General features: G+C 40.4%; 3 protein-coding genes across 4 annotated transcripts; 2 read left to right on the forward strand and 1 right to left on the reverse strand.

The window, feature by feature from the left end:
• Window positions 1-1,277: 1,277 nt before the first annotated feature.
• On the reverse strand, window positions 1,278-4,723 carry LOC115621215 (coatomer subunit gamma). The gene is made up of 6 exons (XM_030514798.1): window positions 4,570-4,723; window positions 3,600-4,255; window positions 2,069-3,536; window positions 1,786-1,971; window positions 1,579-1,731; window positions 1,278-1,510 (listed from the first exon to the last, which is right to left on the reverse strand). Exons 1-6 carry the CDS (start codon window positions 4,607-4,609, stop codon window positions 1,380-1,382), a joined length of 2,634 nt encoding a protein of 877 aa, XP_030370658.1. The 5' UTR covers window positions 4,610-4,723; the 3' UTR covers window positions 1,278-1,379.
• A 441-nt stretch (window positions 4,724-5,164) lies between these two features.
• Window positions 5,165-6,767, forward strand: LOC115621091 (NKAP family protein CG6066). Its single transcript, XM_030514625.1, has one exon. It carries the CDS (start codon window positions 5,259-5,261, stop codon window positions 6,711-6,713), a length of 1,455 nt encoding a protein of 484 aa, XP_030370485.1. The 5' UTR covers window positions 5,165-5,258; the 3' UTR covers window positions 6,714-6,767.
• Window positions 6,768-8,230: 1,463 nt separating this feature from the next.
• On the forward strand, window positions 8,231-11,956 carry LOC115620894 (large neutral amino acids transporter small subunit 1). 2 transcript variants are annotated; one of them, XM_030514377.1, is made up of 7 exons: window positions 8,231-8,493; window positions 8,591-9,164; window positions 10,148-10,661; window positions 10,733-10,933; window positions 11,001-11,150; window positions 11,214-11,391; window positions 11,502-11,956. In XM_030514377.1, the coding sequence occupies exons 2-7, from the start codon at window positions 8,725-8,727 to the stop codon at window positions 11,561-11,563; spliced, it is 1,545 nt and encodes a 514-aa protein (XP_030370237.1). In that variant the 5' UTR covers window positions 8,231-8,493; window positions 8,591-8,724; the 3' UTR covers window positions 11,564-11,956. The 2 variants fall into 2 exon arrangements, with proteins under 2 accessions (XP_030370237.1, XP_030370238.1); XM_030514378.1 differs by having other exon boundaries at window positions 8,647-9,164.
• The last annotated feature ends 2,057 nt before the right edge of the window (window positions 11,957-14,013 follow it).

Raw genomic sequence — 14,013 nt, forward strand, 5'->3', positions numbered from 1 at the left:
TGCAAGATAAATCGATATAGACTTGTCCTTCCCATCGATCACGGGGAACTTTTGGACTGCAACGGTTAGGGTCACCAATCTTATCCATACACAGACCATGCAGAAATAAACGCATATACGAAGGAGACAAACTGCTCTATTATCAGTATAACTAAGAAAACAATCCCCACATCGATATATATCTTTCTGGGATGTAGTCTCCAGAGTGACAATGAGGAAAATTATTGTGAAGTCTATAAGATAGAAATGTGCTAGCATAAAATATAACTCTAACTATACTAGTTTTGTGCGCATGTATGTAACACACAGAAGGACGCGTGGCAGACCCCACAAAGTATATATATTCTTGATCAGGGTGACAAGCCGAGTCGTTATAGCCATGTCCGTCCGTCCGTTTGTATGAGCGGAAAGATCTCAGAAGGTACAAGAGCTAGAATTACCAAACTTGGCATCTAGGTTCCCCTAAGCCCTAGGCAGGTCAAGTTTGTTTTTTTATTTTGATACACCCCTCCACTCCCCCGCAATTCGTGTTTTTTCTTATAACTTCCGTTATTCTTGGAATTACAAAATCAATTTTGGTAGCTACATCCAGTTAGTGCTTATATGTCCGTGTGCCAAGTTTCATCATGATAGGTCAATTCTGAAGAAAGTTATAGCCATAAGTAAAATCGCTGCTCATGCGCTGCCTGCAGCTCTGCCGGCAGCGCTGCCCGCAGCTTTTGTTGATGTTGCTGCTTTGGTTCAACTTTGTGCTGCATACATACACGCATATAAACTGAACATAATTAATTCATTTTTTTAATAATTTAATTATTATTTTTTTTTAATTTTTCTTTTTTGTGGGGAGTACAGGCTAATTTACTGCCGGGCTTGCTCGACTGTAGCGTTCTATCTTGTTTTACATATGCACGTTTGGTTAAAAATAAAAAAAAACTCAAAGCTATTGTTTGTATTGCATATATATATGTATTTCGTTTTGTTTACTTAAACTAAGCGCACAGGCTAAATAGGGCATAAACATATAGGTACAATTTATATATAGATGCATATTTGCCAATTACTAATAACCACAAATGATTTGGAAAGGGGTAGGCGAACGTTTGACGATTAACAAATACGTAATTAAACGTTTTCATTGGATGGCGACTATTGATTCAAGTGAACAAATTTGCACATAAATATATAACTCTGCACACTTTACCAGATCGGGCCGGAGAAGCACTGGCCAGAATGCTTACGCCTGCATACTTGTCCTATTTTAATGGAGTCGCTTAATATTACAAATTATATTTTTGATTAATTTATTGTTAAGTTTTTCTTTCTTATAACATGTTAATTGCACGCAGAAACCAGATGAGATTTCTGCATGGCTCGCTTTTTTATCCGATAGCTGCAGTTATAAGCTCAGCTACATCTTGATCTGTGCTGCGCACGGTCAGATTCAGTGTCACACCTTCTGATAAAGCCAGCTTGGCACGCACCAGGACTTCGGCGCCGCCCCTAAAGTTGCCTGAAAAGTGGGAACCAACAACGATTATTTTAATAATTGAACAAATCCATTTTAGTGGTTTCATTTACCGGAACAGAGAAGCGTATGCAGGTGCGTGCCTTCGGGCACTTTTTCAGATAGATTTGCCGCACCCAGGCCCAGTATTTTAACGATCGAATTGACGGCGTCCTGCAAGGTGCTGACGGCGGAAAGCACAAAGGTGTCTTCGGCTTGTAGCCACTCTATGGATTTACATAGTTAGTATTGACGATCTACTGATTTCAAGTAAAGCCTACCCTCACTGTCAGCTGCATCCCAGGCCACCTGGAAGTTATTCTTTTTCGTCTTCTGTATCTGATCGGCTACTGTGATCTCTAGATCCTCCAGCATATACTCATCATTATAGCCCTCATCCGAGTCCGGTTCACCGGTTACAGGGTCACAATCTTTCACCACGAAACGCAAAGTCGCCCCAAAGGACGCTGTAAATAAAAATGAAGGAATACAAAATAAATATAAAGGAAATCGTGTCAGCATCTGAAAAATATAGTATTTTTCTGGTTAGATTTTCTCACTCACCAACGGAACTGGCCGCATCTGGCGGAAATTCGACAATGACAAATGTGGTCTGCAACTCATTGTAGGCTAATTTGGGACATTGTATTACGGCTCGTGTCGTATATCCTTCGGGCAGCGTGAGGTCAACGCGTACATTCTCCAAGAACTGCTCAGACAGTGTGTTGAGACAATCGAATTGAAATACTACGTGCTGCGCAAAAATATGTTTTATGCACTGCACAGTGTACTCGGTCTCGCTCTCGGTGAGTTGAATGGGCGCGGTGGTGCGATGAATGGGTCCAAGCACTTGTATACCTGGCAGCAGGGCGAGACGAGCGGCACTTTCCTCTTCCCGCGTGATCTTTGGTACGCGTGGCGTGTTCGTGATTAACATCATGTCGTTGCTGATCTCCTCCTTGACAATAGCAGCCTTGGGCACAATGGAAATGTCGAAGCGGCTGTTCAGTTCACCATTCAAATGATCGGAGAGTGCCTTCTCCAACAAAGCCAATGAGCAGTTTTCTCGTTCAATGATATAGTTTTTATATAACTCTGGTTTCTCAGAGTTTAGTATACTCAGATAATAGGTCGCACGATCGCGAACCTCATCATCGGGATCCATTTGACAGCGCCCAAGTAGAACAAGAATGTTGCTCAGCAAAGCCGGGCATGAGGCGCCGAATTGGGACAGTGCCGTAACAGCAGCGGCTCGCACAATGGGGCTTTCCAAGATGACACGATTGTAGATAAATCGTATGTACTTAGAGGGAGTAGCTGCAAAGGGTCCCTCCTTCCCTAACAAATGCAATATGCGTACTGCTAAAGAGACATGCTCGCAGTCCTCAATAAACTCGCATAAATGCGACAGACCCGACTCTTTAGCATCAGCGTTCTCCTCAATAATTGTTATGATGGTGTCCACAATTGAAGTCTTGTATTCCAAGCCACCTTCCTCACGCAGCATTCCACTTAAGAAGTTCATCAAAACAGTGTGCTTACGTGGATACTTTGTACAAAGCGCACAAATGGCTTGCACCACAACGATTTTAAACTCGTCAGATATTTCGGCTACAAAAGATGATATCTGCTTCATCAAGCGCTCCACAGATGACTCAGCTCCGGTTTTAAGCAGTGTGGTGATGGCCAAAGTAGCCACTGAACGATTAGAGTCGGTGATAAGACCTTCCAGATCCAGGTTACAGGTAGTCACTGCAGCCGGATGTGTCATGGCGACTTTGTTTAGAGTACGTACTGCGGCAAAACGCAACGTGGCCTTGGGCGAGCTGCAGAAGAGCTGTAGAATGGAGAAGGCCGGCGAGAGTACGCGCGGATTGGTGTTCTTCAAGTTTACAATGGCATGTGCCGCCTCATAGATGACCATTTCGCTCTTGTGGCGCAGGCACGACTCAATAAAGGTGAATAAAGGCGAGTCTGATAGCTCTTCCGATGGTATGTCTTCTTCTTCAATGAGTTTGCAAGCAATGCGTATCTAAATTGGCCGAGATGCCAGTTAAATAAAAATTATTGGTGGTCATGAAAGTTGTTTACTCACCAACATGCACACCGCATAAGGACTTTTCATGGAGCTACGAGTGAGTTTGTTGACAAGTTTGGAGACAGCTAAGCGGTCTGACTTGCGTATGTGATATAGTAGACCAAGAGCATGGTATTGAACCATTATGTTGTCACTATTTAATGCCTCCTGTGCCTCATTTGCCCAGCGTTTTACTACATCACCAGCAGTGGTGGCCAATCTCAGGGAGCTGACCAGAGCCGCGCAGGAGACGGCAGCGTTTTTGTCTACAATGCATTGCTTCATATAACGCTCGACAGCTTGGAGCATGGTATGATCCGTGATGCTGCAGAGAGCGCGTATGGCGGCGGCACGGTACAGATCTTCTTTGCCGGTCATGTCCTTGGTCAGCGAACTGGTTACAATGATGACATCCTCGGCAATGGAGCTCAGCTCCTTGATTCCCAGATAAACCATGCGACGCAGTACAACATCTTTTGACTGGAACAACTTGGTCATGGCAAAGAAGCAATCCGTTGCTTCGCGTGCAGCCAACTGCTCGCCCTGATTTATCAGGTAGAGTATTTTGGTCAAAATGTGGATACATTTGCGCGCATTAACCGGTGTCTCGTTAAAAGTGCGAGTCTCCTGCAGCACAGAAGTTTTCTCCAGATTCTGGTAGATGTTCGTCGGACCTGTTTGTTTGGAGAGGCCGAAATAATTCATTTTTTCCCAATGACAGGTAACCCATATGTATGTATATATGGAGAACTTGAGAACGGTTTTTGTTGCTAACAGTGGGTGTGCGGGTGTTAATTTCTCTGGCAAACCGGCTGATTTGTGAGTTGTGATAATGGGTGGGTATCTTTTTGTTTGTATATGTGCGTGTGCGAGCTGCTGCCAGCGGAGCACCTTTTTTAACTGAATGAAGTTGCTGACTGTTGTTGGTGGGGCTACCGCCGCCCTCGTTATGTTGTTAGTAGTATTCGCTTAATAGACGATTACTTACCATCCTCCTCCTCGTCTTTATCGCGGCGAAACGAACCCATTTTGGTGTAAAATTACTTTAAAAACGGAAAACAAAATTTGTAAAATATTAGATCTCGGGTCTTGCTACGCGTACACGTCACACTCAACAGCCAGAAGAAGAAGTGCGGAATAGCATTGGCAGCACTGTGAGTCATATGGTGTCACGAAAGTGCTGTTGCAGGCATAATTGCAATTTGTTACCCCAAGAGTTTCGCGAGCTTTAAATAATATATATTTTTCCATCCTTCAAGACGAAATGTTGCAATTGAACATTAGAACTGCTGGAAATTATTGCCAAAATTATCTGCGCTTAATTTAAAAACAATTAACACCCGTTCTTGATATATCTTTTTTTGTTTTTTAATATTTAACAGCTGCTTATTCCTAAAATTTTTTAAGCTAATACCTTTTAATTTTTTTTTTTAAATCTAGTCGTTGGTTTTTCTCATGCAAATTGTTGTTGGGAAAACGTACATTTTCTAAATGTCAATCAATTTAAGCTTTATTTTGAGACTTAATAATATTTGTGATTAAATCGCAGACACGTCAACGGTTCCCATCTCTAAGTGATATCGAGCTACAAAAAGAACAAAAGAAAAGAAACGCGAACACAGCTCCAAACGTTTGTTGTTAAGAAGTAGTAAATTGCACTGGATTAAAGAATTACAAATGCGCTCGCGTAGTCGATCCCACAGCACCCGCAGATCGCGGGAAAGGCACCACAGAAGCCGTTCCAATGATTACGACCTGTCCGACAAACATGCATTTCAGAAGCCGGCACGAAGGCGCTCAACTTCTCGGTCAAACGAAAGGATCCAGAGTAAGAAAAGAAAGTCACCTAGTTGCCGAAACACCGCCAAAGAGCGTTCCATACATGGTCGCTTCTCCAGGGAAAGGGAACGTCGGCCAAGTAAAAAAACGCGGTCCTCCAGCAGCAGCAGCAGTAGTAGTAGCACCACCACCACCAGCAGCAGCATCAGTGAATCCAGCGATTCAGACTCGCGCCGTCCTAGTCGACATCGAAGTCGCAGTCACAATCGGAGTCGCAAACGAAGTCGCAACCGAAGTCGAAGTACACAAAAGCAGAAATCGGCTGAGCGGTGGCCAAATGATAGATTTGACAGCAACAATGACAGGCGCAATAATCCGTTTAGAGGACGAGCCCCTGAGGGCGGGTTTATGAATGAAGGTGGACGATCATATCAGAGAGGTGGCACGCATCACAAGGGAGATGCTAAAACCATGAATGCCCGGCGACTTCAACGTGAACGCATCGGTGAAGAAGGAGTCCCGGAAGTATGGGGTTCAAGTCCAGCACACCCGGTGGGCGAGGATGATGTGGAACTGGTTAAAGGATCCTACGTGGGTCCTAAAAAGAAGAAAAAGGGGAAACACGGAAAGTCAAATAAAAAATCAAAATCAAAAATGAAAAAGACTAAAAAGAAAAAATCGAAATCCAAGCGAGATTCCAGCTCGTCCTCATCTTCATCAAGCTCAGATAGTAGTGACAGCAGCGAAAGTTCCTCCAGTGAGGACAACTCTGAAGCTGAGGATGGTGATGTTTGGGTAGAAAAAACAGCAGAAGGATTAAAAACGTCTAAAAAGGATAAGAAAAAGAAAAAAACATCTAGTTCAAAGAAAGAAAAGAAAAACAAAAGAAAAAAGAAGCGCAGAGGTGATGCCGAGAAACAAAGGAGCACGTCCGGCACATCAAAATCAAAAGATAGCGCGATCAACAATGGCGAAGATGTGGGTCCATCACTGCGGACTACGGGCAGCCTTAATCAAAAGGATTTCGGGCGCGCGTTGTTGCCAGGTGAAGGTGCGGCAATGGCTGCTTATATCGCCGAGGGTAAGCGGATACCGCGTCGTGGTGAAATTGGTCTAACATCGGATGAGATTGCCAATTTTGAGTCGGTCGGCTATGTGATGAGTGGTAGTCGACATCGACGCATGGAAGCAGTGCGTATACGCAAGGAAAATCAGATCTACTCCGCAGATGAAAAGCGCGCTTTGGCTATGTTCAGCAAGGAGGAGCGGCAGAAGCGCGAAAACAAGATCTTATCTCAATTTAAGGACATGATCCATTCGAAATTGCAAGCAAAGGATAAAAGTAACAAATAGTTTGGTCCAAATAAATTGTATATTAAATAAATAGCAATAATGCGCGGTATAATTCAATTTCCATATTCATGTTTTTGAATTCCCGCTTTTTTAGAGTTGATACATAGTGGCAGCGTTGCTGTTAAAAGAGTAACTCAAGGCAGAAAGTACTTCTTTTTGTTAAGCAACAGTTTCCAAATTTTGAAATATTTGTGCGTCCAGTTTTTTTGCGGAAGGGTGGGTATTAGTGCTGTGCGAAACATCGATGTAAAATCGATACATCGATGTTTTGCAATTTTTTCCAAACATCGATGTTTTATTTCCGATTTTCGATGTTTTTTACTACTTGTAAAAAAAACGCGGGAAAAGCTAGGTAAGTAAAAGCTAAAATTTGCATTTTTTAATAAAACCCCTAATATAATACAGAACAAATTACTAATATTATAGATGGATATTGGTGTTGGCAGTGCTTGGAAATGGAGAAGTTTTTAAAAGAATCTAATAGCAAAGGTAATTTTTATCTTGCAGCTGCAGTCTTATTTGTGTATGTGTATTTTCATTATTTGTACATATATTAATATGTTGTTCTATGTACTTAGATTGTAATGCAAACTCAACCGAAATGGATAAGGAACCTGAGGAAGGTGGTCCTAATAAACGGGTAAAATATGGAAAGTCAACTGTGTGGAATTTCTTCAATAAGTCTAAGGATGGCAAGTCTGCTAAATGCTTTAAATGTGGTAAAGTGTATCAAACATGTGGCAATACCACCAATTTATCTGCACATTTTAAACGAATGCATCCTACGTTGACAATTGAAGAACTACCAACGACCTCAAGCTCTATTTTGTCGTTTATAGACAAAAAATACGAAGCATTTTATTTACAGATCTCAAATGATAAGTCCCTTAAGGCATGTATATGCAAGTACCTCTGCGTTCCTGCAACGTCCACTGAAAGTGAGCGCATGTTCAGCAAAGCTGGACTTATAGTTAGCGAAAAAAGGAGTTCGCTTAAATCAAAGAATGTAGACATGCTCATTTTTATTAACAAAAATGAGTGGATCTCAAATAATTAGTCATGAATTATATTTTTTATGTTATGCTTTTCATTTTGTTATACTTATATTCTTTCAATTTATGAAAATATTGTTTTGTTGTTTTATCTGAAATTAGTCATTAACTATAATTTTTTATGTTATACTTTCTCTTGTTTTTAGTTTATTATTTGAAGTTATAAAAATATCGTTTGTTTTAAACCCTTTTTTTCCTTTATAAACAGACAAATCAAAACGAAGTGCCCTATGATGTATATTAATTTTTTTTTGAAAATTTGTTAGTGGAATTTCGATGCATCGATACATCGATGTTCTTCCTCCAAAAAAATCGAAACATCGATGTTGGCAAACATCGATGTTTCCCCAGCTCTAGTGGGTATGCAATCGATCTCCCGACTTCTAGTAAACTAAATACTTTAATGCTTTTCACATCTTTTTTGGACAGCTGATATTTGTATAGTCTGGCAACACCAAAACGTGCTTGGGAAAAGCAAAACGGGAAGACTTAAATAAGCCAATTAGAATATATTTGCAGTAGCTTCTACAAAAAAGCGAAAGGTATCTAAAATCAACTCCAGTGAAAGTTTGGCTTATGTTTAGTTATCAAATTGTAATTGGCGCTCAAATTTCAATAAACTGAATTTGCATGTGCGATTGTGCGAGGGAGACGGCGCCCAAAAGTCGGCCATACTGCAGCAAGAGTAGATACGCAATATACGAAGTACTTAGCAAAACAATGAAGGCGTAAGTAAAGCATAATTGCTAACCGGCGGATGAAAACGACTAAAAAGGACCGAAAACGGTATACGTTAATGATAAGCTTTTATTGCACGCCGCATAGGCACACACGCATACACGAGCATATAATAACTTAGCTCTCCTCCAATCGCAAATCAGTCACTAGTCAAGAAGCATTCAGTTCGTCAGCGTACGCCAAAGTGTATCGTTCGAAACGGTTATCCGCGGTATACCGCTATGCCCGTCAATGATTTGCAATCGCCCTCGAGCGAAATGGTCATACTCACACCGCTCACGGAGAAGCCGCCAGGACTGGAAGCGCTGGCGTCTGCACCAACGAAGGATGGAGTGCGTGAGGGCTCTGCGGAATCGGACAGCAGTCGTGTGGTCATGAAGAAACAGCTGGGCTTGCTGGAGGGTGTCGCCATAATCTTGGGAATTATATTTGGATCTGGCATTTTTGTATCGCCCAAGGGTGTGATCGCTGAAGTAGGAGCGGTTGGCACATCTTTAGTAATTTGGGTGCTGTGCGGAGTTCTTTCGATGATTGGAGCATTATGTTATGCGGAGCTGGGCACGGCCATACCAAAGTCTGGCGGTGATTATGCTTATATCTATGAAGCGTATGGGTCGCTGCCAGCATTTCTGTATCTCTGGGATGCGATGATGATATTCGTGTAAGTAAGAAAAAAAGATTTCTATAATACGGGCAATTAAGCTTTGATTGCATGTAGTGGGCATGTCCCATGAGCCTACAAAACTCGACCTCATGTTTGGAAAATGTACATATATATATGTATCTTTATATACTTATACATATGTATTTGCTTGATTTTGTCTTTGCAAAAGTCATTAATTAACTTTCCTTATGTACATATGTATATACATATACATAAATTACGAGTTCTCTTACAAATGTAAAAGCTTGGATTACTCAATTGAACGATCGTCGCAAGTTCAATTGAACGTTTGTTTTATTTAGAAATGCCACAATGCATTGAAATCGAAATTAAAGTGTATTAGATTGCTTATTGTTTATGTACATATAGAAGGTTTGTTTGTAAAAATGGTTGTCCGCTTGCTTTTACTCTCGAGGCAGCGTATCAGTCACGCAGATAAGCATTTTGTAGTGTATACATTATTATATGAATATTTAGAATTCGCAATAGCGATAGAAGAGGCTATTAAATATAAGGACCGATAACAACTTTCAATTGATATACTATATGATGTGCAATGTGCTGTATGTGGGTAAATACGAAAATAAATGGTGCAGTAATTTCGTCAAATAGCCCATATTTGTTTGAAGTACATATTAACATATTAGCAAATAACATATACAGTCTGAAGATAAGTCAAATGACGCCAAGTTGCGAAAAATGCTGCGTGAACGAATATACATATTCGTAAATTAAGCAAACCAAACATGATGTCAGGCTCTTCATATACATATGTACATACGAGTATGAATGTCTGTAGAAGCATTCTTGTATCTCTGTGCTATCATGGCAATTTGAATGGCAATTAGGAAGCACACTAATGGAGTAGACCAATATGAAAATTGAGATCAAGGCATAAAAATACAAGTATTATAAATCTGGAAGAAATATCTGATGCGTGAGTAGTCAGTTAATTAATATGATATTTTTCCTATTTACAGCCCCACAACTAATGCTATTATGGGTCTAACGTTTGCTTCCTACGTGTTGCAGCCATTTTTTGATGGTGCCTGTGAAATACCGAAGATTGCGCTTCAGCTGCTCGCTGCGATCACCATTTGTTTCCTCACATACCTGAATTCGTTTTACATGCAAGTGACCACCAAAATGCAAAACATTATTATGTTTACCAAAGTTTCTGCATTGGTGTTGATCATTTTGGTGGGTCTTGTGTATATGCTGCTTGGAAATGTAGAGAACTTCAATAAACCTTTCGAGGATACAGAAACCGACCCTGGCAAGCTATCACTAGCATTTTACTCTGGAATATTCTCGTATGCCGGCTGGAACTACTTAAACTTTATGACTGAGGAGTTGCGAGATCCTTATCGCAATTTACCACGCGCTATTTATATATCCCTGCCCCTGGTTACAGGCATTTATGTATTGGCTAACATGGCTTATTTAGCGGTGTTATCGCCGCCAGAGATGATTGCATCAAAAGCCATTGCGGTGGTAAGTAGTCAGAAATTTGTCTTAAATTTAATTCCAAATCTAATAGAACGCATTTTTAAAATATTTTTCAGACTTTTGGAAATAAAGTTCTGGGCGGGTTTTCATTGATAATCCCCATCATGGTCGCCATTTCTGCATTTGGCGGCCTATCCGTACACATAATGACTTCATCCCGCATGTGTTTTGTGGGCGCTCGTAACGGCCACATGCCTTCGGTGCTGTCCCACATCAGCGTACGAAGCTATACACCCCTGCCCTCGCTCGCCTTTTTGGTAAGCCGCTGATCCGGTGCAATTGCCGAACAAAAGAAGTGGGCTAATTGAATTGATTTTCTTGCAGTGCCTGCTCTCCATTGTGATGCTCGTGGTCAGCGATGTGTACGTACTGATCACTTATAGCAGCATAGTGGAGTCGTTCTTTATTATGTTGTCCGTCTCGGCTGTGCTGTATTTCCGCTACACGCGCCCCGGAATGGAGCGTCCAATTAAAGTAAGTTAGCGACAAAACTTTATAGAGAAACACATTCATTTACTCTTTGATACTTTTTTTGAGGTCTCCTTGTGGATACCCGCGGTGTTCGTTGTTGTGTGTGCCTTTCTAGTAGTCGTGCCCATCTATGTGGCGCCTTATGAGGTGGGAATGGGCGTATTAATCACCCTAATTGGCATTCCATTTTACTATGTGGGTGTCGTGTGGCAGAACAAACCGAAATGGGTGCAGCACGCGATTGGTGCGTACACAAATGGCGCTGCCGCTAACCTTGGCTTCGCTTTGCCTTTCTCCTATTTATATACTTATAGTAAATCGTATGACTATACAATTTTATTTCACTTTGTTTAGATAACATGACGTTTACGTGCCAAAAACTGTTCATGTCCGCGAGGGAGGAAAAGCAGGATTAAGTGCCTGGTCGAAAAAAGTCAATGAACGTCTACCTGATGTCAGTGAATTTAAATTGCCAATTTGGATAATCCCAGTGTATTACTTACATCTGCCTTCAAATCCATATGGAAGCTACATAACGTGACCAACCTTGACCTCAAGTTCAAAGGCATCGAATATTATTTTGCAACTTTATTTTCTTGCCGCATTTCATTTAAGTCTCGCAGTCTACCAAAGTTTGTAGCCAAAGTGCAGCGGCTGAATGTATTATACATTTTAGCATTTTATTTATGCTCCTTATTATGCATTTGTATATGTATCCTGGTCATCATCTGTTGCATGTGTTTATTTAATTTTAAGTTCATTTTGTTGTTACCGTTTCGTTTATTATTTATTAGTATATAACAACATCACTAATCGCTTGCTAATTATTTTGGTTTTTCAAATTCTGTTTTTGGGCACCAGTTGCGGGTGTGTTTCTATTTTGACATGCGCTCCAAATTATGCTATGAAATGCGTTCGCATTTTTGTGACAATTAGGCCAACTGAAAATATTGCGACGTCATTGGTACTTGCAGTTGGCATACTGCGAACTGGTCGTTGAAGCAGGTCTTTTGACGAAAGTATAACGATTATTTTGTATTAGTTACTACATATGTATTTTTACAATAAAACGGTTTTGTACCGTAGATAAAGATTTTCGTAAATTCATTCAGTTTTCGCTAGGGTAGTCGGTCTATATATGAAAAGCATGATAAGTAAGAAAAGTTTGTCCGATTGCTCGCTCGATTAATCGCTTTTGTGTGGAAACTGTTCACAGAGTCATCTTTTTGACGTACACAGATATAACAAGACTAACCACGTCATGTCTAGATCTCTACATCATATAGTTGTCATACAAATTATATAACGCATATGTTGTAAGGCACAGAGAATCTATGCATATACCAGATTCGCTGCAAATGAAGAGTACTTTGTTAGCTTTCTCTTGTTAAATTATGTTATGCCATTCAAAATCGTATGCTGAGTCGAAAGGTTCCATTATTAATTTATTGGCTATCAGTTCTATGGCGTACTGGATTGTAGTTTCGCCACTAATACGCAGTGGGACTCAATTTCGTCGCTGTGTTTCTCAAGTGCTGTATGTATTTGGAATTGCAAGCGTTTGAAAAGTGTGCTAAAAATAAATCGGTCTGCCAGCCTCTAAGGTTTAGGTATGCCGAACGCGTACTCTACAGCTGGGAGCCGCCTCATGACGCCAGCTCAGTGATTGATACTCTTTTGACTACCTAAGTAGTACAAACGTGTGTGTGTGTCTGTGTGTGCCTAAATATGCCGGACCATAAATTTCTGCTAGACTTGTGTATGAATTGATAACACCGTAGCGCAGATATCGGCTCCCTTGCATGCCAATATAAACAAGATACACAGATTACGTATTTGTATATGTGTAAAGCGTATCGAAGCCGGGCCGGCTTTTTATGGTTATTTAATTTTATACCGAAGAAGCAGACAAATTACCGACGGAGATCGTAAAATTGGTTAAATTCAATTTAATGACCACAGAAATGTACATTAATGCTATTATTATAATCGGATGTGCATGTATGGCGTGCAAAATAAAGCAACGAACGGTGGCGCCTTGACTTCTCCATACCATCCCTATTTGGTCAATATCAATATTATCTGGTGCATAGGTGAGGTAGTGAGCTTAATTAATATATCCACATCTCAGCGAACCACAATATAAACTTCTATTGTATGTATAACCCGCAACTCTAAAGAAAACATTATTAACTACTTAGTCTGTTCGACTGTTACGCATTAACGTAATTATCCATGGTTGCGGCCTATTGATGGCAAACTTGACTTTGTTTATTGTCGCTCATACAGTTGATTGGCGCTCGTAACTCGAGCGTCAATAAAAAACGTGCACACATAATATATATAACCGAAGATAGTAAATATTTTTGCAATTCTATTCAATATCTATCAGCCGTTGCAAAGACTTGAGCGATAAATGTTTATGAAGTATTGAGTTGGCTTAACAGCAGCTGTGGGCAACGTAATACAAAAAACTTCCATTAATCTATTCGTCTATCTGATCTTCGAATTCAATCTATATACATACATACATATTTATGTGCTCATGTTTTGGTAACCAAATTAACTCGACTGCGAAGAAATTCTTGCAGAATGTATTTCTTCCATAATAAACAAATCATGTGCGTGATCAAGATACTATACTTGTATATTTCGTTCTCGTTAGCACCTCCTATGTGAAATGCTAGATGTTGCCTCATGAACGTATTCGCGCATACCAATTAGCACTGACTTTAATATGAAATAACAATATAATTATGAAGCAAATCAAAATGTTTCATTAAAATTAATTTTTTTCGGTTCGGTTTTCGAAAATGTGTGTACATATTGCATAATTCTACTTTCTGTAATCCCAATAATAAAAACT

This window comes from Scaptodrosophila lebanonensis, unplaced genomic scaffold, assembly GCF_003285725.1.
Source record: "Scaptodrosophila lebanonensis strain 11010-0011.00,11010-0021.00 unplaced genomic scaffold, SlebRS2 tig00000024-arrow-pilon, whole genome shotgun sequence".
NCBI classification, from domain to species: Eukaryota; Metazoa; Arthropoda; class Insecta; order Diptera; family Drosophilidae; genus Scaptodrosophila; species Scaptodrosophila lebanonensis.

Excerpts from the sequence above, each read along its gene's own strand:
- LOC115621215 (XM_030514798.1), bottom strand. The coding sequence starts at position 4,609 with ATGGGTTCGTTTCGCCGCGATAAAGACGAGGAGGAGGATG. Across the intron at positions 4,256-4,569 it reads TAAAGACGAGGAGGAGGATG|GTCCGACGAACATCTACCAG; the intron begins GTAAGTAATCGT and ends CCAAACAAACAG. Across the intron at positions 1,732-1,785 it reads GGATGCAGCTGACAGTGAGG|AGTGGCTACAAGCCGAAGAC; the intron begins GTAGGCTTTACT and ends GTAAATCCATAG.
- LOC115621091 (XM_030514625.1), top strand. The coding sequence starts at position 5,259 with ATGCGCTCGCGTAGTCGATCCCACAGCACCCGCAGATCGCGGGAAAGG.
- LOC115620894 (XM_030514377.1), top strand. The coding sequence starts at position 8,725 with ATGCCCGTCAATGATTTGCAATCGCCCTCGAGCGAAATGGTCATACTC. Across the intron at positions 10,934-11,000 it reads TGCCCTCGCTCGCCTTTTTG|TGCCTGCTCTCCATTGTGAT; the intron begins GTAAGCCGCTGA and ends ATTTTCTTGCAG. Across the intron at positions 11,392-11,501 it reads ATGGGTGCAGCACGCGATTG|ATAACATGACGTTTACGTGC; the intron begins GTGCGTACACAA and ends CACTTTGTTTAG.